The sequence below is a fragment of the Dama dama genome, chromosome 2 (assembly GCF_033118175.1).
Source record: "Dama dama isolate Ldn47 chromosome 2, ASM3311817v1, whole genome shotgun sequence".
In the NCBI taxonomy this organism is placed as follows: Eukaryota; Metazoa; Chordata; class Mammalia; order Artiodactyla; family Cervidae; genus Dama; species Dama dama.
In genome coordinates, this window is record NC_083682.1 from 21,588,485 (window position 1) to 21,613,261 (window position 24,777).

General features: G+C 40.2%; 3 protein-coding genes across 4 annotated transcripts; 1 reads left to right on the forward strand and 2 right to left on the reverse strand.

Annotated features, from left to right (window-relative positions):
• Positions 1–313: 313 nt before the first annotated feature.
• On the forward strand, positions 314–9,617 carry PUS3 (pseudouridine synthase 3). 2 transcript variants are annotated; one of them, XM_061167038.1, is made up of 5 exons: positions 314–351; positions 6,722–7,138; positions 7,251–7,816; positions 8,366–8,556; positions 8,668–9,617. In XM_061167038.1, exons 2-5 carry the CDS (start codon positions 6,761–6,763, stop codon positions 8,976–8,978), a joined length of 1,446 nt encoding a protein of 481 aa, XP_061023021.1. In that variant the 5' UTR covers positions 314–351; positions 6,722–6,760; the 3' UTR covers positions 8,979–9,617. The 2 variants fall into 2 exon arrangements, with proteins under 2 accessions (XP_061023021.1, XP_061023029.1); XM_061167046.1 differs by having other exon boundaries at positions 6,722–6,832.
• On the reverse strand, positions 2,502–14,699 carry HYLS1 (HYLS1 centriolar and ciliogenesis associated). Its single transcript, XM_061167071.1, has 3 exons — positions 14,571–14,699; positions 6,053–6,169; positions 2,502–3,539 (listed from the first exon to the last, which is right to left on the reverse strand). The coding sequence occupies exons 2-3, from the start codon at positions 6,064–6,066 to the stop codon at positions 2,609–2,611; spliced, it is 945 nt and encodes a 314-aa protein (XP_061023054.1). The 5' UTR covers positions 6,067–6,169; positions 14,571–14,699; the 3' UTR covers positions 2,502–2,608.
• LOC133073514 (pre-mRNA-splicing factor RBM22-like) lies at positions 9,764–14,708 on the reverse strand. Its single transcript, XM_061167059.1, has 2 exons — positions 14,571–14,708; positions 9,764–11,380 (listed from the first exon to the last, which is right to left on the reverse strand). The coding sequence occupies exon 2, from the start codon at positions 11,270–11,272 to the stop codon at positions 10,010–10,012; it is 1,263 nt and encodes a 420-aa protein (XP_061023042.1). The 5' UTR covers positions 11,273–11,380; positions 14,571–14,708; the 3' UTR covers positions 9,764–10,009.
• Between the last annotated feature and the right edge of the window lie 10,069 nt (positions 14,709–24,777).

The window sequence follows — 24,777 nt, forward strand, 5'->3', positions numbered from 1 at the left end:
CATGTGGAGTCTAATTGTAAATGGTTTCGACTGTCAGTGATAGCTTCCTACTAATTTAACTACGAATAAAATCGGGTCAAGTTCTTTAAATTTAACGTTCTATTATTTTAGCGGACGAGAAATTATCCTCTCTTTTATTCTTGTCCTCGCGCAGGCCCCAGATCATGCCCTGTTGGAGGTGCCCAGAAGGTGGCCGGACTGCAAAACATTAGGCAGATTTCAGTGTTAAACCTGCACTCCCGGCTCTTAGAACTACATTTCCCATAAAGTTGGACTACATTTCCCATGAGGACCCGGCGCAAAGTGACAGCTTCCTGTCTCGAAGAAAGCTGCGTGGCCGACAACCGGAAGGTAAGTGTGCGGGTGTTGGGGGGTGAATTATTTTCTGGGTTCTACAAAGAGGAACGAACAGATGGGCAAGCAGATGGACGTTTCTGTCACTTCCCCTATGCTCCCTTTTCTGTACCTTGATCTTTTCAGGAGAGCACTCTTTTGAGTATGGAAGTGGAACCTCGCTAAAGACCCTGTGTTTTTGTGTCTGGTGCTTCTTGGAGCAGTTGTCAGAAACGTGCAGCAGTTAGGAGCTTGTTTACTTCGATTTCTTGAGACCTCTGGGACTGCGGAGTGTAGTCTCTTCTGCCTCAGAATTCGTTTGCTCATGAAACCAAATATTAGTTAGAAGTGGAGATTCCGGTAGTATGTGGAGTGGGGAGGTGTGGCAACAGTTTCCCCCCAAATTTGAACATTGGTTTGATAATTTGGTGACCCCTTTCCTGGACTTCGTGGTGGCTCAGCTGGTATAAAGAATCTGCCCACAATGCGGGACACCTGGGTTCGATTCCTGGGTTGGGAGGATCCCCTGGAGATGAGAAAGGCTACCCACTCCAGTATTCTGGGCTGGAGAATTCCATGGACCGTATACCATGGGGTCGCAGTCAGACACGACTGAGCGACTTTTACTTCCCTTCCTGCTATTACACAGCTGCTTGAGAACCACTGCGCTTCACCCTGAGGGGAGGTGGCGTTCTGGGGAAAACTACTGAGTCAGTTCCCTTTTGCCAAAAATGTCTTACTACCGGTTTAATACCTTTGGTCTAGTTAATTGGTTTCATAAGGTAGGTAATATTGGGCTTTGAGAAATATATGAAGAGGCAAACCACTGGGAGTTTTTTTTTAACTGATTTGTATGTAAAAAATGCTATGTTGCTGTTAACTTTTAAAAAGAGGTACAAACTACCTTGAATCCCACTACCTGGAGTTAGGTGTGTTGAGCTTTCCTTGTGCTTGTGTGTGCAGTAAGACAGTGTGTGTGGCCTGTGTGCTTGATCTAATTTTCCTTTTTCTATTAGCTTCCCATATATTTCCAATGACTAATGTCTAATTACTTCACTGTTGTTGGACAGTTTGCAGTTTTTATTTGCAGTGAATGTTACCTTACATGTATCTTTGAGCCACTGATTATTTCTCTCCCTGATGAATGCTTAACAATGGAACTGGGTGAATGAATGAATGATGTAACTTAAAATATTATGGAGAAAATGTATTTTAGCAGAAAGTAATGGTCAAGGTCATTCATTTTTGTTACATGGCTGTTTTTCCCTTGAACAAGGAAGCGATTTCTGCTGTCACTCTTCTGGCTTAAATGCTAAACCTAACAGCCTCTAGGTTTTAGGTATTATTGGAACAGAAGTGAAGAACCAAAAGTTCAGATGAGCTCAGTTAGTGATTTGACCCCAACAGGCCAGATTCATTTTGGTTGTTATGTCTGCATCTGGCTCCCGCTGCTAGTAGTTTGAAGCTCTGTTGCAATGTGGCAATAGCTTTCAAATGACAGACATGATTTCTAAGAAAATCTCAGAGGCAAATTATAAAAAGTATGGCATTCCAGAAGTGACAAACGGAGGGCAACATATTACTGAAATAATTCTGAAACAAAACTTGGGTTAGAACCTTGCATGGGATATCGTGCTATTATTGAGCATCTATTAAAAAACATTGAACATGGTTAGTGGAATTACTGTATTCCTTTAGTATCAAAGGTTATCTTGCTCTTCCTTCATGTAGGATTGTGTGTAAAGGCCAGGTTTTTGTTCATTCCCTTTGGCTCTCACTTAGGTGCGGAGAGTATGATGCAGAGTATGATTGGAAGCAGAATCATAACCTAGGTTTGAGATTGCCTTTGGAAAATATTTAAGGGAAAATAAGGTCAAGTTCACAAATTTCCAAAAGTCTTTAATAGGTAAGCTTACTGCTCAGCAACTTTAAAAACACAATGATAAAAACAGCAACTCACACTGGCCAAAAGTAACAAGTTCATGAAACAAATAGTGCTGGCTTTGCTCACTAAGACAAAACAGAAAGCCTAGGTCTGTTTTTCTGGCATGATTCCTCTTGCAACTGCTAGATGTGATGGTCATTTGGAAGTTAAGTGGTAGATACCAATGTGACATATATCTAGGAAAGACCAGTGATGGGTCAAGTCCTTACACTGTGTTCCATGGTATTTTGAGTTAGTTGTTTCTATTTAAATAAAAGGAGAGATACTAAGAACCAGATTATTGCAAACAATCCTGTGAAAGGAGAGACTAGTTTAAAAAAAAAAAAAGACTTAAGAAGGAGAAAGAGGGAAGGAAGGAAGTTTCTTGGGCATCACACCATTTGCAAGGTCACAACGAACACCCCAGCGAAGGGCAGATCGTTTCTTCTCAGTTGGCACTAGGTAATTGTTTGGAACATATATATGCTGAGGCTTGGACTGGGCTTCTGCATGACAAAGCATCTGCTCTCGGATACCCCAGCGTAATTCCTTCCTGTGATCTTCACCAGGTAACCGCATGGAGTCCCAGTCTCGTTTATATTCAAAATAGCGGGCTACCCGGTCTATCTTGCCCCGGTTTCGGCTCAACTGGTCCAGCCTTGGGAGGATAAAGGACTTGGGCCGGCTGGCAACAATCAGGTCTTGTTCATAAGCTGGAGGGCCCATTTCTTCTCTTCGTAGATAGCAAATGAGCTGATCTTGAGAAATTCCTTGGTATTCACGTGGTAGACTAAATTTTTGTGAAATATCAACTGGAGATTCCCCGTCTTCCTGGAAGTGCAGATTCATCAGCCTTTGTCTTAAGTCCCAGACATCCATGTCACTTTCTGTACCAGACTCTGATTCACTGATCATCGACTCATCTGTCACTAATACTTCCCCACCTGGCTTTCGACGCAGCACCTTTCTCTTCATAACTGGCTTTCGGAGTCTTTGGGAGGTCTCTGAGACTGCTTCTGAAGGGGCATTGCTTTCTATGTGTGGGTAATGCAGTTGCGCAGGAAAAGCAGGTCGCTTTCCTGAGGTTACTGAGGCTTTACTGTAGGGATCATACAGGATGGACTGGGCTTCTCTCCTGACATCTCCCTCACCGTGGCCTGCACAGATATGAGTGTAAGCTTTAGCGGCTACTAGCATTCGTTCTTCTGGATCCATATCAGCCCACTTTTGTCCATCAGGTCCCACAAGTTCCTCCACTGCTTCTCCTACACTGAAGGACCTTCTGTAAGAGAAAATCACTGATTAGACCTCTGATAATAAACTTCCAGCTCAAACACCATTCCCTTCCTATGTACTATTTTATAGCAGTGAAACAGAACAGTCATAAGTACAACAGTTAAGTATATGGTAAAATACAGATTAGTACAGGCAGTAAGGGAGCACTTTGGAGGGGCAGTAACTCAGTTCAGTTCAGTCGCTCAGTCGTCTCTGACTCTTTGCGACCCCATGGACTGCAGCACACCAGGCTTCCCTGTCCATCACCAACTCCTGGAGCTTGCTCACTCAGGTCCATCGAGTCGGTGATGCCTCCAACCATCTCATCCTCTGTCGCCCCTTCTCCTCCTGCCTTCAATCTTTCCCAGCATCAGGATCTTTTCCAATGAGTCAGTTCTTCCCAGCAGGTGGCCAGAGTGTTGGAGTTTCAGCTTCAACATCAATCCTTCGAATGAATATTAAGGACCCATTTCCTTTAGGATGGACTGGTTTGATCTCCAGGCAGTCCAACGGACTCTCAAGAGTCGTTTCCACCACCACAGTTCAAAAGCATCAATTCTTCGGCTCTCAGCTTTCTTTAGTCCACTCTCACTTCCATACATGACTACTGGAAAAATCATAGCTTTGGCTAGGCAGACCTTAGTTGGCAAAGGAATTTCTCTGCTTTTTAATATGCTGTCTAGGTTGGTCACAGTTTTTCTTCCAAGGAGCAAGCGTCTTTTGATTTCATGGCTGCAGTCACCATCTGCAGTCATTTTGCAAGCATTAACTCAACTCACGGTTTATTACCCACTTTCATTTCCAGGCTCTTCTTAAATCACTCCCAATTTTCCTGCCTGGAAGTCTTGCCACCTTTAGTAGCTCCTAGGATAGGTGGGTTCTGGCATAAGAAAAGCTCAAGAGATTAATGATATGGGGCATAATGCTTCATGTACATTATCTAACTTGGACTTTAGAGGGACACTTTATGGACCCAGCACTGTTTTCGTGTGCTTTACATTTATTAACTCATGTAATCCTCACAGCTGTGGGATAAGTACTTTTAGTATCTCCTTTTCACAGATGAGTAGCATGAGGCATGGACAGATTAAATAGCCTAAGGTTACAGCACTAGTAAGTGGTTGAGCTGGAATGCTAACTCAGGCAGTCTGGGTTCAGAGTCCATGCTTTTAACTGTGAGAGTGATTTGATCCAAAAGACCATCACAAGCACACACTCCTTATGCTTAAGTACTTTAAGTACCCAAACCAAACACCCAATGCCAGTTTCCTGACTGGATCTAGAATAGGTATCTACTGCCCACTATTTCTTGTATCTCTGATATTTTTCTCAGGCTGAAAAACTAATACATATACATGTAGTTTAAAGCAAGGACTCCCCACCCTCTCACCCAAAGCAAGTTTCACTGTCAAAGGCAGCTTCTTATCATTTCTCCAGTAATTTTCCATATTCATATACACATTTTTATACCATAACTCTTTCGAATCCTAAACAGTCTTAGTGATCCAGCTGTGTCAGTGTCAGAAGTAATAGACTGACTTCATTGTTTAAAGGTATATAGAAGTCCAAGGTATGGACATACCATAATTTATTCAGCGTGTTCCTGAATGATTTACTTTAGTGATTTTATTTTTTTCTTAAAAACGAGTCTTATAACAAATATAAGTTTTACATACTTGTGCAAGCATATGTGTACATTCAATTTCTAGAAATGGAATAGGTGGGTCAAAGGCATGTGTGCACTCAATTTTCATAGCTGTTGCCTGATTCCCTCTAAAGAAGTACTGAGTGTGTATTCCAAAGCTTGTTCCTCTCTTCAAGGTGGTATACTATCAAACACTCTCTTCTTTGCAGTCAGTTTGATGAAACAACCCTCCGATATACTGGCATTTATTTAAATTGAGTAAATTTGAGCATCTTTGCATACACTTGTAAAGATTTTTTTCCCTCTGTATGAAATATGCTTGTTTCCGTTTACCTCTCAGGTTGCTGGTTTTTTCCTTATTCATCTTTATATGAAAGCTGAGTATATATGAAATACATACTATCATTACAGTTTTCTTCCAGTTTGTTATCTAACTTCTGACTTTTGGTTGTTAGAAACATATTCTTAGGGGGTCGCAGTTTTTTGGGTTTCTGCAGCTCCTTACTTATGCCTTCCCTACTTCAAGATTGTAAGACGGTTATGTCATGTTTTCTCCTAATACTGGTATAGTTTTGTTTTTTACATTTAAATTTGTAATCTGTCATAGAAACTCAAAGAGCAAAAAACTAAATGAGTTACCTAGACGTAAAGTAACCATCAGTCAGACTGTCTAGTACTGTCCCAGTTTACAGATGTAGGTACAGTTGTCCTCAGATTATTGCAATACGTCAGGAATTTCAACACTGATATCTAAATTATATTATCCAGAGTGACTTTAGTTTTCCATCATGACAGTTTTAACTACTAGAGGTACAGAAATCTCTTATCAGAATATGCATTAAATTTGACTTAGAAAGATCTTAATGCTTAATTACCTTCTTTGTGCCATCAAGCTGCTTAAAGGGGTAAAATCTTGATTCCAGATTCTACTTCCAATATGAAGTACAACCACTGACAAGTTTCTTCCACTGGGCCCGCTTCTGCTGCACCACCTTTAAGACAGAACTGTTTCAGATGACAGAACATACCACCCACCACAAGCAGTAATTTTATCTGCAATATCAGAAAGCAGCAGAAACTTGGATAGACATAAATACTCCATATAAAAAGATTTTATGATTGGAAGATAGCACAAATATAATGAGACGTCAAAAGGAAATGTTTTAGGGGAAAAATATCAATAACATCAGTCCTCCACCATCTCGGCTCATGAATAATAAACAATTGAAATCTACATTTCCCCAAATCTGACTACTTAAATCATAAGAATGCTAGCTGGATTTTTTTTTTTTATTTTTTGGTTGATGCTACCTTCCTTTTTCACTGTGAATTGCCCAGACATGATGGAAAAGAATAATATCTAGATGATCGATCCATAATAATGAAGCTAGTGCTTGTATCCCTGGGCAGAATCCAACGTCTATATATCCCTTAGGCCTCAAATTAAATCTTAGATACTGTTTGAATATAATGGAATGATAGATACCACCATCACCAAGGGAATCAGCACTAAAACTGTGTCTCTTTACTCTCTTTTCGGATAGGGTGGATCTCTTTGTATTTATTCCCGAGGTTGTCATATCATGGCTGAAAATGACGCAGACAGAATCCAGACTGAGAAACTCCTAAAGAGAGTACAGGAACTGGAGCAGGAGGTAAAGCGACTTAAAAAGGAACAGGCCACGAACAAGGACTCAAACACTCGAGAGAATTCTTCAGGAGCTGGGCGGAAAGCTAAGCGTGCCTTTGATTTCAGTGCTCACGGTCAAAGACATGTAGCTCTAAAGATCGCCTATCTGGGCTGGGGCTATCAGGGCTTTGCCAGTCAGGAAAACACAAGCAATACAATTGAAGAGAAACTGTTTGAGGCTCTAACCAAGACTCGACTGGTAGAAAACAGGCAGACATCCAACTATCACCGGTGTGGGCGAACAGACAAAGGAGTTAGTGCCTTTGGACAGGTAAGGGCCATTGTCCTGTTTCGCAAAGCAAGCAATCCTAATACATTCTAGGTGTACATACTGAGGATTCAGATTATTTGTATCTCTAAATATCGTTCTCTTAATTCCACAGGTGATTTCTCTTGACCTACGTTCTCACTTTCCAAAGGGCAGGGATTCTGAGGATCTTAACTTAAAAGACGAAGTCAATGATGTGGCTACAGAGATCCGTTATACCCACATTCTCAACCGGGTACTGCCTCCAGACATCCGCGTGCTGGCCTGGGCTCCCGTAGAAACTAGCTTCAGTGCTAGGTTCAGCTGTCTTGAGCGGACCTACCGCTATTTTTTCCCTTGTGCTAACTTAGACATTGTAACCATGAACTATGCAGCTCAGAAGTACGTTGGCACACATGATTTTAGGAATTTATGTAAAATGGACGTAGCCAATGGGGTGATTAATTTTCAGAGGACCATCCTGTCTGCTCAAGTACAGCGAGTGGGCCAGAACCTGGCCGAGGAGGGCTGGCAAGAACCCTTTCAGTTATGCCAGTTTGAAGTGACTGGCCAGGCGTTCCTTTATCATCAAGTCCGCTGTATGATGGCTATTCTTTTTCTGATTGGCCAAGGAATGGAGAAGCCAGAGGTTATTGATGAGCTGCTGAACATAGAGAAAAATCCCCAGAAGCCTCAATATAGGTAAGTTAAAAACACAAACCCAGACTGTCCCCCCCCCCAAAAAAACAGCTATTGCCGTTAGATATATTAGAATATATTTTAAAATATTCTTCCTCTCCCCACCATTGTCTAAAAAACTAAGTTTCTGATTCTCCCTTCATGAGGCTTTTACTCTTAACTTGTAGAATATTATGAACATGTAACAGTGATTACCTTTTCATTTTCTTCTGTCATTGTTCTGTCCCTTTAGTAAGTAACAGGTGTCTGGACCATGCCCCTTAGATAGTTTTACAGCATTATGGTGGGCCCAACTCACTTCTAGGTGACTTGTTACAATTGAAATTTTCTGTAATGTAGATCAAGCCTAACTAAGTGATCCATGGTTTGCTGCGGTTTTTTTTTTTGTTGTTGTTGTTATAAAGTTGTTCAACATGAGGAATGGTGTCATATCTTCTCAACTATTAGATACTCCATATTGACAAAATTTCACCCTCCTCTTAAGCCAGCTGATCCTGTTTTTTAAGACCTGCTGGATGGCTGCTATGTATTCTCATCCTGTTTCTTGTCTAGCATGGCTGTGGAATTTCCTTTAGTCTTGTATGACTGTAAGTTTGAAAATATTAAGTGGATCTATGACCGGGAAGTTCAGGAGTTCAATGTTACCCACCTTCAGCAACTATGGGCTAATCATGCTGTGAAAACTCAGATGTTGTATAGTATGCTGCAAGGACTGGACTCTGTTGCACTGCCCTGTGGAACAGGTATGATGGGAACCAAAGTTATCCAGGGTTGTGGGGGAGGGAGATTGGAGTTTGGAAGTGATTCTGTTGTGGTAAAGTATCCACTATAATGCTTGACTGTATATATTACAGGACCAAAGATGGATGGAATGATAGAATGGAGAAATGTTAAGCCCTCTGTCATGAAGCAGACCAGTGCCTTTGTAGAAGGAGTGAAAATGCGCACTTATAAGCCCCTAATGGATCGTCCTAAATGCCAAGGATTAGAATCCCGGATCGAGCATTTTGTACGTAGGGGACGCATTGAACACCCACATTTATCCCATGAGGAAGAAACAAAAGCCAAAAGGGACTGTAGTGACACACTAGAGGAAGAAAATACTGTTTTTGAGAAGCCAACGAAGAGAATTTGTGTTGATGCAGAACTTAAAAGCATCATTTAACCACAGAAAACTCACCAAGATCCAGGAGGCAACAAAGCACCATTAGGCTACAGAAGTTTTTTTTTATAAAAATTGACCTGTTTTTATTTTGCAAAACCAAAATACAAGACAACAATTTTTTTTTTCCATCTACAATTCAGTTACTTCCAAATATTGTAAGACCAAACAGAATCCCGGGCCCTGAGCAGGAAATTAAAATGAGACGCTGAAGCCACACAAAGGTGAATGCTGAAGATTGACATTCCACCTGTAGGCCACAAGTCTTCCATTCAAACACACTCTTAATTCTTTTCCTTTCACAGTTTCTTAGTGTTTTACAGGAAGTTCTTTAAAATAATTTCATCTCAAATACCAGGTTTAATCAGTGATACACAGCTCCATGAAATCTGTGTCTCCATCTGATTGACAGGAATGAAAAGTAATTTTTGTCTTTTTTGGAATCAGCCAGATTCCTTAATAAATCAGGAAAGGAGAGAGAAAATCTAGGTTGTGCTGGGTGCTGTTTCTACTTGTCTTTCAAGAGTGTGACTTTAGAAGCATTAAGTCACACTCTTGCTACTACAATGATTAGTACTAGTAATCTTTTTTTAGATGATAAAAAGGAAAACATCCAATGGATATAAAAAAGGTCAAAAACTGTTTGCTTGTTTTTCTTACTGCAGGTCATTTCCCACCCCCCACCCACCAAAAGAAGATATAAAATGAACATATGGTTGGGATGGTAACTCCCTTGGACATTCCAATTCACCCAGTTGCTTGTTCCCCATACAGAAGAGGGGAAGAAGCATTAAGTTTTATTAGTAATGTTATAGCAATAACCAGATGTGTTAATGGCAGCTTATTTCAGGTCCATCAATCCTTTGAGAACACATAGAGGAAATCATGGCTGTCATTCTCCAACTGCCCACATCTGAATAAATTCCACTACCATGGAAACTACGAAGGAAGGAAAAATAGATTTATCCCGAGATTCATTTCCTAGGGTTTTTAAGCGCCCTCTCTTCCGTAGAGCCTCAGAGTGGTGACGAGTGCTAGGGGCTGCTGTGTTTCCCGGCATGTGCTCCCATCCTCTGAGGGTCCTGAGAAGGATAGTGGATTGGTCCTGGAGCCCTCATGAAAGGAGGGGGTGGTCCCATGGGGTGGAACATGTGTGGCCCAAAACCTGGTGGTGTGGGCGGGGCAATACCAGGTGGGGGTGGCAGGGCAATGTTCACCACGGCCGGAGGACCACCAGGCGGTAGGTTGAAGTAGTTGGCAGAGGCTTCTTCTTCTGCGGCAGGAGGAGGAGGAAGAGCTCCTGGGAGCCCTGGAACGGGCTCAAGCTTGACTGCAGAGTCTGTGGTTCCGTCCTTCTCCTTTTCTTTCCCTCTGGCTGCCTGGGACCTCCCCCATTTCACGTTGAGCCTGCGGCCATTGACAATCAACTTATTAAAGGACTTCTCGGCAGCCACTTCTGCAGTCTGCCTTGTGGCAAACTGGATGAAAGCACACTGCTGTCTTTGCACAACAGTGATGGTCCGGATTTCTCCAAACTGGTAGAAGTGATTCCTCAGATCGGTCTCAGTAATGGTATCGCCCAGACCACCAACATACAGTGTGGTGATAGTCTTGTCCTCTGGTGGGTCCAGACGTGGCATTGTTGAAGCCCGCTTCAAGAGTTTATCTGCCACAGGGTCATTGATTCCATAATATCGGTCTTTAATGTTCTGATCAGCAAGGGGGTCATCCGGATCTGTTGGTTTTTCATGTCTGTATGGACACTCCTCTCCTCTCTTACATTCTCCTTTCACCCAGAAGGAGCAAATGTGTGGTCGATTCCTTTTGTAGTAGGGTGTGGTCCGGGCCAGTTTGAGCAGCATGTCACTGGTGGATGTGGCTTTCCCCAACATGCCAACTGGCCGTGTTCCATCAGAGTTGGAAATCTCTCTCTCCATATTCTGCGTGTAGTACTCTTTGTTGACGTCGGACTTTGGCATGTCATCCTTAAAAGACAATCCTGCATCACGAACCTGGATAGGCAGGCCATACTCTAGGTCTAAGAGGCAGGTCTGACAGACATTCTTCAATTTACTGCAGGTCTGGCACACTTCAGTCTTCTTGAAACGCATGCGGACCCCAGGGCACCAGCGAAACACTGTGAATGGCCTGGCACAGATTTTGCATTCCTTCCCATACTTTTCTTTGGTCATTCGGATATATGGGTTTTCTCCAAGACATGTCTGGCACAGAATAGGGAAGTCCGCATCCTCCCAATTCTGCCTGTTGTAGGTGTTGGAACACAGAGAGATCGCCATCTTGAGAGCGTCTGGAGGCAGCCACAGATTGAGTTGGGAGAGGACCGCCACCAAGAAGTCTTTCTTGAACAAGAAGTTTAAACATTCCTTCTTTCCTGTCCAGGAGAACTAGAGGTGGGACAAGCAAGAAGAAATTTTTAAATGGACATGTATTTACATACACCTGGAAACCTGTGCCTTGTGTTCAAATTCATTAAAACCAGAACCCACAAGTATCTGATTTGTTGTGCTGTTCTTTTCAAAAGCAAATGACACTACTCATCTGAGTTCTCATAAAAGAGCTTTGCCCAAATGTCAAAACTTAAAAACATAAAACATATTTGATAAACTGGTTTAGTGAAAATGACCTAAGTAGATAAAACACAGCATCTTTCAGGAAGCTTATCCATCTATTAATACTGCTATGTGAGCCACAAATGGTCTTTCTCCTTTAATTTTGAGGTAAAGATCCTTCTGTTTTTAACATAATCATGGAGTGTAGCAAAATATTCCCACTTAAACATATAAGAACAAACCAAAGCATTTTATTTTTTTCAACTTTCTACCTTATTTCAATGTACTTGCACTGGCGTTAGTTTTCAAAACAAACAAAAAAAAAAACCTAGGGAAAGAAGAGAGTTTAGGGAATCAAAAAAATCAACTCTAAAAGATGATACATGAGACAAAAAGCAACTAACTAAAAAGCCATGCTTAGAAGAGTCTATAGTAGAAGCAAAAGAGAGGATTAGGGTCTTTGATCTTAAGTGGAATCCTTTCAAGGTTAACATAGATGTATTATCAAATCTAGAATAAGGATTTAGTGACATTATTTCTGGTAGTTGCCATAGAAAAACTCAGGACAAAAAAAAAGAAAGAAAAACTCAGGACAATCATCACAGATGAAGCAAATCAGAACTCCCCAAATGTAACTTTGCAGAATTATCTGTATTGTATAATACAATGCACAAACTCCAAAGTGTGACCCATGGTAAGAGACTAAATGAATGTAAGTAAAGCAGGGCTTAGCTTTTACTTTGGAAAACAATTATTTCAATAGGTTGTGAAGTTTAAACAAGATTTTATATACATAACATGTAAGTATATGTTACGTATATAAATAAAATGGTGCTTTGTGAGAACTATTATACCATCCATTTCAACGTTCATGCAATATAAAACTAGGTGGAAAGTAGGAAAGTAGGGACAGAAATGGAACAGGACACTGGGCTGGGTGGATTTCCAACACTAAAGCCCAAAGTGACTTTTTTTTTTAATGGCATGTGTACTATACTATGATTAGCATGTTTTCTTTGCAGTCAAATTATTGCACACTTTTTCTTGAGTGTATGAAGACAGGTGTTTGCAAATAATAAAATATACAATTTAGCAAGATCCGTAAGTAGCTGTCAGTTTTTTCTCTTTCTTTTTTAATATAAAGAACTGAAAATCCTTTCTCCTTACCTATAGGGAAACTTTCACACAGATGCTAGAACAGCTTATATTTTGTAGATAAATACAGTTATTATCTGCACCAAAATACCCAGCAGTATCTTGTCAAAATCTGAAGCCATTAAGTGCTCAAGTTGAGTTAGTTACAAATGAAAGGATTTCAAGAGTGGAAGGGAAGGGTTTAAAATTGGAAGAGGGGCTGGGTCACTAGTTAAGATTCTAAACTTTGCTGAGTTAGAACAAATTTCTCTACTTCTTGGAAGTGAAGCGTGTAGCTTCAAGCACGGCAATATTACAACAAAAGAAAACAAAATACCCTAAAAAAAGATAACCATAATCCAAAGAAACAACAGACTAGTGGAAATTATATAACAGGTTCAAAATCACTAATTCACATTCCTCTTAGAGAGCTAACTGACACACAGCGGCAGAATAGACAAAAGACAGATGATTTATCAAAGAAATCATGAGTAATAAACATAAAAAGTTCCATCTCATCAATAATGCAAATAAAAACATTAAGTTATCCTTTTAGATTGGTAAGATTTTTTAATACAGGGCAGACTGTGGAGAAATATCTACCCTTACACTCCGTACTGCTGAGGGGGGTGGGGGAGGGGGAACCGACAGTTTTTCTAGAGGGCACTCTGGCATGAACCAGAATTTATTTCTAATTGTTTTACAATGCTGTATTGGTTTCTGCCATGCTGTATTGGAATCAGCCATAAGTGTGTATCCCCTCCCTGTTTAGCCTCCCTCCCACCCTGAATCGGAATTTAAACTGTACCATTTTTTCGAAGACACCATCCATTTCCAAGAAATTATTCTAAGGAGATAAACTGGACAAGAATGCAAACATATATGTCTGCAAGTAACCACTACCATATTGTTTTCTGATCAAGAAATTAGAAAAACAAATGTCCATCCATTAGGGGACAGGTTAAATAATATGGCATAGTAGAGCCACAGCAAGAAATATTATGCCCCCATTAAAAATGATAATGCATGTCTCCATTTGATATGGATCAAATGTCTTATTCCTGAAATACTAGGGACTGAGGCATGATCTGCTTTTTAAATGAAAATGCTTTGTTATATTCAAAACAAATACACTTGACAGTCATGTAAATATCTGAAGTAAACCCAAATAGGAACACTGATTTTTAATCTGTGGCTGACAGAATCGCGAGTATTTTCTTCCTTTTTTAGTATGTATTTAGCAGTGCTTGGATTTCTAAAAATAATGAGACTGTGTAACTTTTATAACCAGGAAAAAAAAAGTTGTTTTTTTTTCATGCTGGAGCAAGACTAAAGGGTTCTTCAAATCTACACGCTATCCTAACTCACTAGGCAGAGTTTCTCGCACTGTAACACAGAATTTGACAAAGGTGAAACCAACTAGAAGGGGAGAAGAGGTTTCTCCCTTCACAATGACAACACAGAGTCTGCACCAGCTGGCCCGGGGCGTGGTCGCCGTCTCGCACGCTCGGGGCCAGCCTCCGAGGAAGCTGACTCCTCCGCGGGCACGGGTCCCGCCGCCCCAAAGTCCGGTCCCCTCGCAGAGCCGGGTGGACGGACCACTGGGGTCCTCGCCGCGGTAGCCGCCCGGCGGGCAGTGGACCGGCAGTGGGAGCATAACGTGACCTCGGGGTTCGGGCGCACCGGGGGCACGCACGGCGCCGCTCACACGTGCCCCCGGAGGCCGCACACCTGGACTCTGCACTGAGCGCCCGGGGGACCGGCCACCAGAGGAGGGAGACTCCAACTCCTCGCTACTCAGAGCCCCATCTCTGCAGCCATCGGCGGGCGCGAGGCCCTGGGGGGGGGGGGGGGGGCCGTGTACCACTTCTCCCCTTCTTTGCCCGCTTACCTGCCCAGCCGAGGTCCGTCGGCCGCACCGAGTCCCGCGGCGCGGCTATCGCACCAGCGCAGGTTTCAGTTAGCTTCCCGCAGCTCACACAGGCGGACGTGCCACAAACGCGTCCAAGCTGCCGTTAACGGCCCGGCCGCCCAGGTTTAAACCCGAAGAGCCAATCGTCCCGCCCCTAGGCCACGCCCTCCGCCTTCTTACTGGCCCATAGAGTAAACGTCTTCAAAGTCTACATCCTGATTGGTGCGTATCTTCTCTTGGCCCTCCCCCACGGGCGGGAGGAGGCCTGGGACTCGCGGCTCGGATTCGGCGAGGTCCGCGCGCCGCCAAGCTCCAGCGCGTAACCCGGAACCACCGCGGCGTCGCCAGCAGGTGACCCGAAGGGGAGGGGCGGACCTCTGAGGCTCGCTTAACTCTCGAGGTTATCGAACAGCGAGATAGCTGGATTTTGGGAGAGGCGTTCGGAACGTTCCGTTTACCTCAGGGGAATCAATCTCTTCCCTCTTTTGGAGCCCTCTACCCCGATTCCGCCTCTTCCACCACCCCCTCCTCCCCACTTCACCCCACCCGGCTCCGCAGCAGTCTCCCGGGAGTCTGACAAGCGCAGTTTCCGTATAAAGACCCGTATAAAGCGCAGTCCTTTCCCTGGCTTCCTAGGCGCTCTGATTTGACCCATTGTGTGTCTCCAGCGCCTGCCAACGTGACTCTCAAACTGATTCCGCCACTCCGACTTCCTTGCTAGAAGCAGCCCTCGCTTAAGCTCAAATGCTTCCTTCTACTCCCTTCCCATAGTCTTAACCCTTTAGTGCTGTTTTGTTTACACACCTGGGAAAAAACGTTCTAGGGCTTTGGGAATTCTTGAGGGTGAGGCCTAGAAGAGAAAAAGGGTAGAGGTCTTCACAGCCCAAGTTCCTAGTCTCCTCCCTGCAACCTGTGTAAAGCAACTTGTCCTTCCAAGTCCTGAGCGTTCTATACCCCACCTCATGCAAATAGAAAGGTGACAGATTTCTTTTACACGATTTGTTAAATTCAGGATTGAGGAGAGAAAATGATCTTTAACCTTTTCCTCCAAACTTCAGTTATCCCTTACTCTTACCACCTTTTTCCTAGGACCTGTGCACTTTGGATCATTGAAGAAAAAGGAATAAACAGAGGAGAGGATGGCAGAAGTCGTTTTGCAAAGGTCTGAATGACCCTACCCCTAGATCTCCAGTGTCTTAACATGCCTTTAGCGCACATTCTCTTCTCATGAACAAAATATCCCATTTTGTGGTTTGGTCATCTCATCGCTGCATGTCTTTTTCATTGGCATTGACTCTCTACTTTGTCTTAGAAACAAGAGTGGACAGAATCATTTTTCTTAACCATTGCTTTGCTCACTCAACAAACTCCTTACACACATCCCTTATTAATTTCTTGTCCTTTTTGTTAGAATTTTATCTTTGAAACCCTTTCATAACTTGAAGCATCTATCTCCTGTCACATTTCAGGTGGAACCGTGTGTTCTAAGTCCTTGTTTTTTGATGGACCACTTCATTTTCTAGCTTTGTCTAGATCTGATTTGATAATCCCCATGATTGCTTAAAATCCATAACCCAGGTCAAGAAAACTTAACCAGGGTCATCTAAACTACAGTAAATGGAAGAAAATCCTATTCTTGCAAAGCAAACTGCATCTTCAAAAAAAATGTAGTGAGGAAAATTTCAAACATATGGAAAAAATGAAGCTACATGACCTCAGTGCCCAGCTCCAGCAATTATTAACTTCTGGCCAATCTACATATGGGTGTGAGAGTTGGACCAAAAAGAAGGCTGAGCACTGAAGAATTGATGCTTTTGAACCGTGGTGTTGCAGAAGACTCTTGAGAGTCTCTTGGACTGCAAAGAAATCAAATCAGTCAATCCTAAAGAAAATCAGTTCTGAATATTCATTGGAAGAACTGATTCTAAAGCTGAAGCTCCAGTACTTTGGCCACCTGATGCGAAGAGCTGACTCACTGGAAAAGATCCTGATGCTGGGGAAGATTGAAAACAGGAGGAGAAGGGGATGACTGAGGATGAGATGGTTGAATGGCCTCACGACTCAATGGACATAAGTTTGAGCAAGCTCCTGGAAATGGTGAAGGACAGGGAAGTCTGGCGTGCTGCAGTCCATAGGGTCACAAGGAGTCGGACACAACTGAGAGACTGCATAGCTATCTCATTACTTCTATATCACTCTCCACATAACTCCTGTATTTATTTGAAGCACATATCAAGCATCAAAAATCTATAAATATATCAGTATGATTTCTAAAAACATAAAGGACTTTTAAAAAGCATAACCACAATCTAATCATATCTAAAATATTTAATGTAGTTCCTTGTTTTCTACTTGTGCATAGTTTTTTTTTGTTTTTTTTCCTTTACTGTGCTTGTATAACCTAGGATCCTATCCAGTTCACACGTTGTGACTGGTTGATAGTTGTGATAGGTTCAAGCTTCTCTCATTCTACACGTTCCACCTCCATATTTCTCCCTTGGATTTCCTTTGAAGGAACCTGGTTGTTGGTCCTGTGGTGTTTCGCATAATCTGAATTTTGCTGATTGTGTTTAAGTGATGGAGATTAACATAGCTTCCTTACCTTTTGATGGTAACACAGCCCTTTTCCAGATGCTTTCCCTGATTCAGCCTAACTGGTTTAATTAACCCATCTGTGTCTTTGTACATGCAAATATTGCTTTCAACTAGTTACATACTCATGCTTAGTTAATCACTCCTTTGTGATATCTTTGCTTACCTCAGCCCTTTGTTGACATATTCAAACTCCTTCAACTGTAGCCCTCTCTTAATTCTTACTTGCATGTGTGTGGATAATAGTGTAAGGAATAAGTGAGAATGAGATCTTCCAGGAGAGAAGAGAGAGTGAATTAGAAGGCAGCTGCTCTCTTCTTGAAAGTCTCATCTGTTGAACTCTGGGAGACTGACCTAACCTGTTTCTGCTCCTGCCACTTTCTTGCCTTTCAACGTTGCTGGTCCCCGGAGAGTGCTTCTTCCCGCCCACCCCCTTAAAGAGCTTAAATAATTTTGTTACTTCCTCTATTCATTTTATGTGAGATAATTTCAAAAACCTACAATTTCAATCCTTCTTCTCTCCTGAGTTTCTAAAATGCATATTCTAATTTCTACATGGATATCTTTTCATCTTTCCAAATGCAACATATCTGAAACACTACTCATCTTTCCCCTCTGGATTCACCCCTGTGATTTCCAAGGGTGAATGGTATTATCATCTCCTTGTATTTTCACTCTTGATGGGATGATCATTTTTCACTCTTTCTCATCCCCATCTATCTCTTAAATACTAAGTTCTGTCATTTTGTTCCCTTGTAAAGTCTCATCTCTTCCTTACATATCTTTTTCCCACTAATTACTAGTTCAGCCCTAATTATTTTGTTCTTGGATTCTTTCAGAGACATTTAATAATACTGAAGGATATGGCATAGAAGCTAAGACTGTAAGCTACGGGGTCAAGTTATCTGGGCTCAAATTCTGACTCCTCCACTCCCTGGATTTGTGACCTGGGCAGGTTATGTAGATTCTGTTTTCTCATTTTAAAAATGGAGATGATAATTTGACTTCCTTCATATGGTTTTTGTGAGAATTAAATGAGAAAAGCTAGCATAGTGTCTATGCAATAATAGCTCACTGTATATAAATATTGTATATTATTCTTTAGTATATAAAATTCCTTATTATTCTTATTAGAAAAATAGCTCTTGGCCTTCCCTTTTATTCTCTTGGCTCAGTCCATCCTGTATGTCATTGCCATATGAGTCTAAAACGTTAACCAAGATATTCTGCTTAAGCACCTGCAGTGGTCTCTGTCAGAGTACAGTCAGCCTTCCTGGGACTCTGCACCATTAAGCCATTATGCCTTTTCAGCCTATTTCCCAGGTACCCTCTACTCAAGCTTCTAGTTAGTCTTGTGTCTTCACTCTCCTCAAAGCTACTTGGTTTGTTTAACTTTAGATTTCCTTACTCTGCATCATTTTGAGCCATCATGCCTTTTCAGCCTGATTTTCCAGGTCCTAGGATTTCCTTACCTTATCTAAATTATCCTCTTCTCTCAAATCCTATACCTCTTGAATGTTCATCTCCAATTTATCCCTTCCACTAAGCCAGCCCTGCTTACTTTCAGCCTTTGGAATCTGACCTGTTTTGAAATTCATATAGCACTTACTTTTATTTCTTACTTAACATCTAAAATACCTAGACTGAGACTGTTAATATTCTGTTTGGTTTAATCTTATCTTTTCATACCAAGGTGCTCATTCCATTCTAGTCTTACTTTTTGATACTTCATAATAGGAGCCCTTCACCAGTCTGCTTACTGAGCATTCACATATCAGCAGTGAAGGATGCTGATGATATGGATGATATCATCATCCATATGTATGACAAGGAGGTCCATTTCTCCTAGTGCTTATATAGGGCCTTCTTTGCTCACCTCTCTTTCTCTCCTTTTTTTTTTTAGCAGTCACAAAGGCAGTGGTTGCAAAGGAAACAGTGAAGAGTCAGCAATCAGGAGACCAGAATTCTGTTCCCAGTAAGTTGCTATCATAATTGGGAGAAGTCAGTTTCTCTGTGTTTGTTTTCTCAGTTATTAAATGGAATTACATTAGATATTATGTTAATTGCTTTCAGTTCTCAAATCGTTTCATTTTAAATCTATTTAAAGGGCCAACTCAAGTATGTTATTCCCAATCATTCTTATTTACATCCTAAGCCCTGGTACTCATACCACACTTTTTATTCTTATTACTTTTCCAAGTATGTATTTCTTATCCTCCCATGAAGATTCAGTTCTTTAAGGGCAGTATATGCATACATGTCTCATATTTGGTATTATTTACTGCAACTATCAAAGCTATGTGTATAATAAAATTAAGTATGGTCGAATTAAATTATTATGGGGATGGGAAGACTCTTCCACCAGCAAAGGAGACTCTTCAGAATGTAGTGGCTCCGCATCCCTTCATTATCATCCCATCTTATAGTGTCCTATTCTTTTCTAATTGTAGATACACAGTATGAGGTTCTGTGTTTGGTTTTCAGCAATTTCAGCCCTTAGCTCCAGGAGGAGCTAAAGGTCTGCATGGCACACGTAGAAGCTTCCAGTCATTTATGTGGTCCTTGAGCTGGAAATTTCAAATCCCCAAAGTCATCCTTTTACCACATTGTCTGATGTCAGGGAATGTTTGACGGGAGGATTCCTACATGCTGTCTCTCATGAGTCCTTTGTCCCTCTTCAAGTGGAACAGCACGCTGCTCCCAGGGGCTGAGGTCATTGTGTGAGGCAGGCTTGGGTCTCCTTTAGTAAACATTCTTCTTAGGACAAAACAGCTTAATCTCCTTCCCCTTTCTTGAGATATGGATTGTCTCCCGACCTTGTGACTAACACTACCCCTTGTTCCCTTGGTAATGGTTGCTGTACATTTGGTTTTTTGATCTCTATCATTCCCGAAAGAAGTTTCTTGTACTGCAGCCTATATATACTCATAGAAAAATCATTAAAGCACCTTTGCTCCATCAGAGCTTAGGTCCATGGGTCTTTTTTGTCTCTCTCTCTCTCTTTCTCTCTTTCACTTTCTTATCATCGACTCCGTACCACAAGGTTCCGGTCCATTAAAGGACCCCAACAAATGGCGCCCGAACAGGGACTCTGGTATACGTGGCATATCGGGCGGAGTGACTCAGGGACCTATTGAGGTCGGTAAGTACTAAGGCATGGGTTAAACGGCTGGCCAGCCCCATTATTTTTCTACTTTACTTCACCATTTGTTTAAATTTCAGGGACTTCTGGCTTCATGGCAATGAATAGAGGCTTGCCTTGAAACAGTAGTTGAACATAATCCTTAGTTTCCTGATAAATGCAGTTTTGATTTAGAAATTTGGCTCCAGGTCAAAAAAAATGTAAAATGAGCAGCCAAACAAAGAAAAAATATTCCAATTGATCTCTAGCCCCTATGGGCTCTTATTAAAGCTGCAATTCTGCCATTTCAAGGTACATTCTCGCCCTTCCAATATTCAGCAACAGACAGAACACTTATTACATAAATATAAATTAAATGATTAAACTTTACAAAAGGCCCAATTAAAACAATACAAAATATCTCAAAATTTTCTTTCTAGCCCTGCCCCGGCTGCTCCAAATGCTTCTCCTCTGCCAACAGTCACAACTCCAGAAGTCTCTCATTTGTTAGAACCTAATGAAAAGTTATGCTAATTTTTAAACTAGATTAGAAGCTGCTATTTCCCGTACTATAATCAGAGAAGAAACCAAAAAGCAGCTAGAGAAATTACTTGCTTATGAAAATGCAAATCAGAAATGTCAAAGAGCTATAGCTGCAATTTGTAAGACTAAGATTATTATTGATTATTTGAAAGCTTGTCGCAATCTAGGATCAAAAACTCAAAAGATGCAAATGCTGGTTGAGGCAATGGCTGCTACCTTTAGAAAGGAAAATAAAGGATGCTTTAATTGTGGAGATGAAAATCATTTAAAAAGGGACTGCCCTAAGAAGGCTAATAAAATACCAAAAAATTTGCCCTCGCTGCAGTAAAAGAATGCACTGGGCCAAAAGTTGTATATTTAAATTTGATATTGATAGAAAACCTATTCCAAGAAACTCCAAACAGGAGCAAATTCTATCTTTTCCGTCAAACCCTCAACATCTAGCAGTGCTGCCGTCAATATACCAGCCCTAAATGATTTTTTCCTTTACCCTCAAACAGTCCCTACTAGAGTGCCTACCGGACTTTTTGGACCCCTGCCCCCACAAACTTTTGGTCTTTTGCTTGGCCGATCTAGTCTGACTTCTAAAAAAATTACTGTTCACCCTAAAATAATTGATTCAAATTATAAAAGAGAGATTCAAATTCTGATGTCATCTCAGATTCTATGACAATTCAAAAAGGGGGACAAAATTGCTCAATTACTTCTTTTACCTTACATTTCTATTAATTCCTCTAATAATGTACGGACAGATGGGTTTGACAGTACAGATCAAAAACAATCTTTGTGGACATCATTAGTATCTGAGTATGCCCGACCAAATATAAATATCAAAATTAATGGTAAAAGATTTTCTGGTCTCCTCGACACTGAATCTGATATTACTATTATTTCCAAACATTTATGGCCCAAATCCTGGCCTGTACAAAAGGTCTCTTGCCAAATTACAAAAATTTCTCAAACTAAAGTACAAAAAGTTTATCAAAGTATTCAAATATACTCATGTGAGGGACCAGAAGGCTAACCTACAACATTAAAACCTTATGTGATAAATGTACCCTTTAATCTAATAGGAAAGAACTTACTTATACAATGACAAACTCAGATATACATTCCACATTTTTCCTAGGGGCCACGGCTCATTTAACAAACAAAACAATTATTAAAATAACTGAGAAAAATTATGAGCCTATTTAGACAAAGCAATGGCCCCTTACGTAAGAAAAATTACAAGCTACTAAAGAACTTATAAACACACAATTAAAATTGAAACATATTGAAGAATCTTGCTCTTTTTAGAACTCTCCTATTTTTGTTATAAAAAGAAAACATAACAAATGGTGTCTCTTAACAGAGTTTAGAAAAGTTAATTCTTTTATGAAACCTATGGGTACATTACAACCAGAGATCCCATCACCTATTACTATTCCTCAAAATCGACACATTATTATTACTGATTCACAAGATTGCTTTTTATTTTTTTATTTTTTTAGGATTTTTTTTTTTTTAGCTCTTTTTTTTTTTTTTTTTTTATTATTATTATTTTTTTCCAGTGGGTTTTGTCATACATTGATATGAATCAGCCATGGATTTACATGTATTCCCCATCCCGATCCCCCCTCCCACCTCCCTCTCCACCCGATTCCTCTGGGTCTTCCCAGTGCACCAGGCCGGAGCACTTGTCTCGTGCATCCCACCTGGGCTGGTGATCTGTTTCACCATAGATAGTATACATGCTGTTCTTTTGAAATATCCCACCCTCACATTCTCCCACAAAGTTCAAAAGTCTGTTCTGTATTTCTGTGTCTCTTTTTCTGTTCTGCATATAGGGTTATCGTTATCACCTTTCTAAATTCCATATACATGTGTCAGTATGCTGTAATGTTCTTTATCTTTCTGGCTTACTTCACTCTGTATAAGGGGCTCCAGCTTCATCCATCTCATTAGGACTGGTTCAAGATTGCTTTTTAAATATACCTTTACACCCTTTAGACCGGGAGAGATTCACTCTCTCTCCCTTCTCCTAATCGTACCGGGCCTCATAAAAGATTTCAATAGACTATGTTACCTCAAGATATGCTTAAAAGTCCTGCTACTGCTGCTGCTAAGTCACTTCGGTCGTGTCCTAATCCATGCGACCCCATGGATGTCAGCCCGCCAGGCTCCCCCGTCCCTGGGATTCTCCAGACAAGAGTACTGAAATAAGATGCCATTGCCGTCTCCATAACAGTCCTAGTATTTGTGAAAATTTTGTAGCCAAGGCTTTACTTCCTATGTGACAACAATTCCCTCATACATATATCATTAATAATATACTATAGCTACAAAAAAAAATGATATTTTTGACACTGAATGGCTATGATATTCTTTAGACTCCAAAAAAAAACTGATGAAAATAAAATCTTTTTAAAATTACAAAACTGGTTCTTCTTGCACGTACAGTTAAGAAAAGGTTAACTTGTTAAAATATTTTTTTTTTTTTTTGAGCTCCAGTTCTGCCTAAGAAACAAAAATAGGACTAAAAAAAAACCTTAAGTTAACTCTTATCATCTCCTTGGGATACACAGCCCACTCTATCTAGGACTCCAGCCATTAACAAATTGGTGGAGCTCAAAATAAATAAATAAAACAAAAAGATATTTTAAATTTCAAACAGAAAACTATGCCTATGTATCTAAAATTATCTATGTCTCAATGTATGTCTTTGTTTTTAGATAGTGTGGAGTTAATGAGCTCTATTTAGATTCAGCTTTACATGAACTAAAGGGTGTTCAATGTTGGGTATAATGTTTATTTAAATGTGAATGTGATTTAAATATAATTATTTGTTAATCTAGTTGAGACATGTCTTGAGTCATCAACATTATATAATACTTTTATTATGCCTTGGTTTAAGGTAAACTAAGTTTGTCAACAAAAAGGTAACTCTTTATATATATATATACACAAATATATAGATGAGATAAAAACTTTTAAATAAGCTCTTAAAAATAATTGTATTTTTGATAAAATGATCTATTATCTATAATCTGGAGCCGTCTCTTGAGATTAGAGTGACTTAGGTTTGTAGAGTTGTGCTGAACTAAATAGTAGAAGTTTGTTAAATGGCTGGGTCATTTCCAAATGAAGTAAGATTCTAAAGCGTTAATTGCTGAACATTGGCTTACTCTTAAAAGGGGTTTTTCTTGCAAAAGAGCTGAAGAGATTTTGACCTGTTAATGAATATAAATATATATTTATATAAAAATAGATATATATAATATAATATGATTTGAAAAATATGTTCAACAGTCTATAAAATGCTAACATACAAGACATTTCATGGTTGCTATAAAAAAGTAAAATATATGCTTTTAATAAAAAGATATAAAAAATGGCAAATAAAATGATGAATACAAAAATATTTTTTTAATTGTTAAAACATTTATTATAAAATAAAGTGGTATTTACATAAGCTTTACTAGACTAGTTTTTCATTGTCGTTCTAGCTACAGCAAATGTTCTTTCTCCAAATTAAACCAAATTAGAAACAAGAAAAAAATTCTAAAAAAACAATATTTAACAAAATTAACTTTGGTCAACAGATACATTCAGACTACAAATATATTAAAAAATGCAGTTGAAATGCTTGGGTAGATCACAATAAAAACCACAAAGTATGGTATGTTTATTTAAAATAAACATTATATTTGTTTATTATGCTATCATACTTTGTTTTGGCCTTTTAACTTTCAAAGATATTTAGTGCTGAAATTTTAAAAAGGCTTATGACAAATGAAAGAAAAATTTTATGACAAATTGATGTAACTCATTGTCCTGAACTTTCTTCCTCTTCCCTCTTACATGTCTCGATCAATACAAATTCTTCTTTTCTAGGGACAACACCTCTCTAAGGTAAGACTACACAACATGTTATAACCCACCTATCAA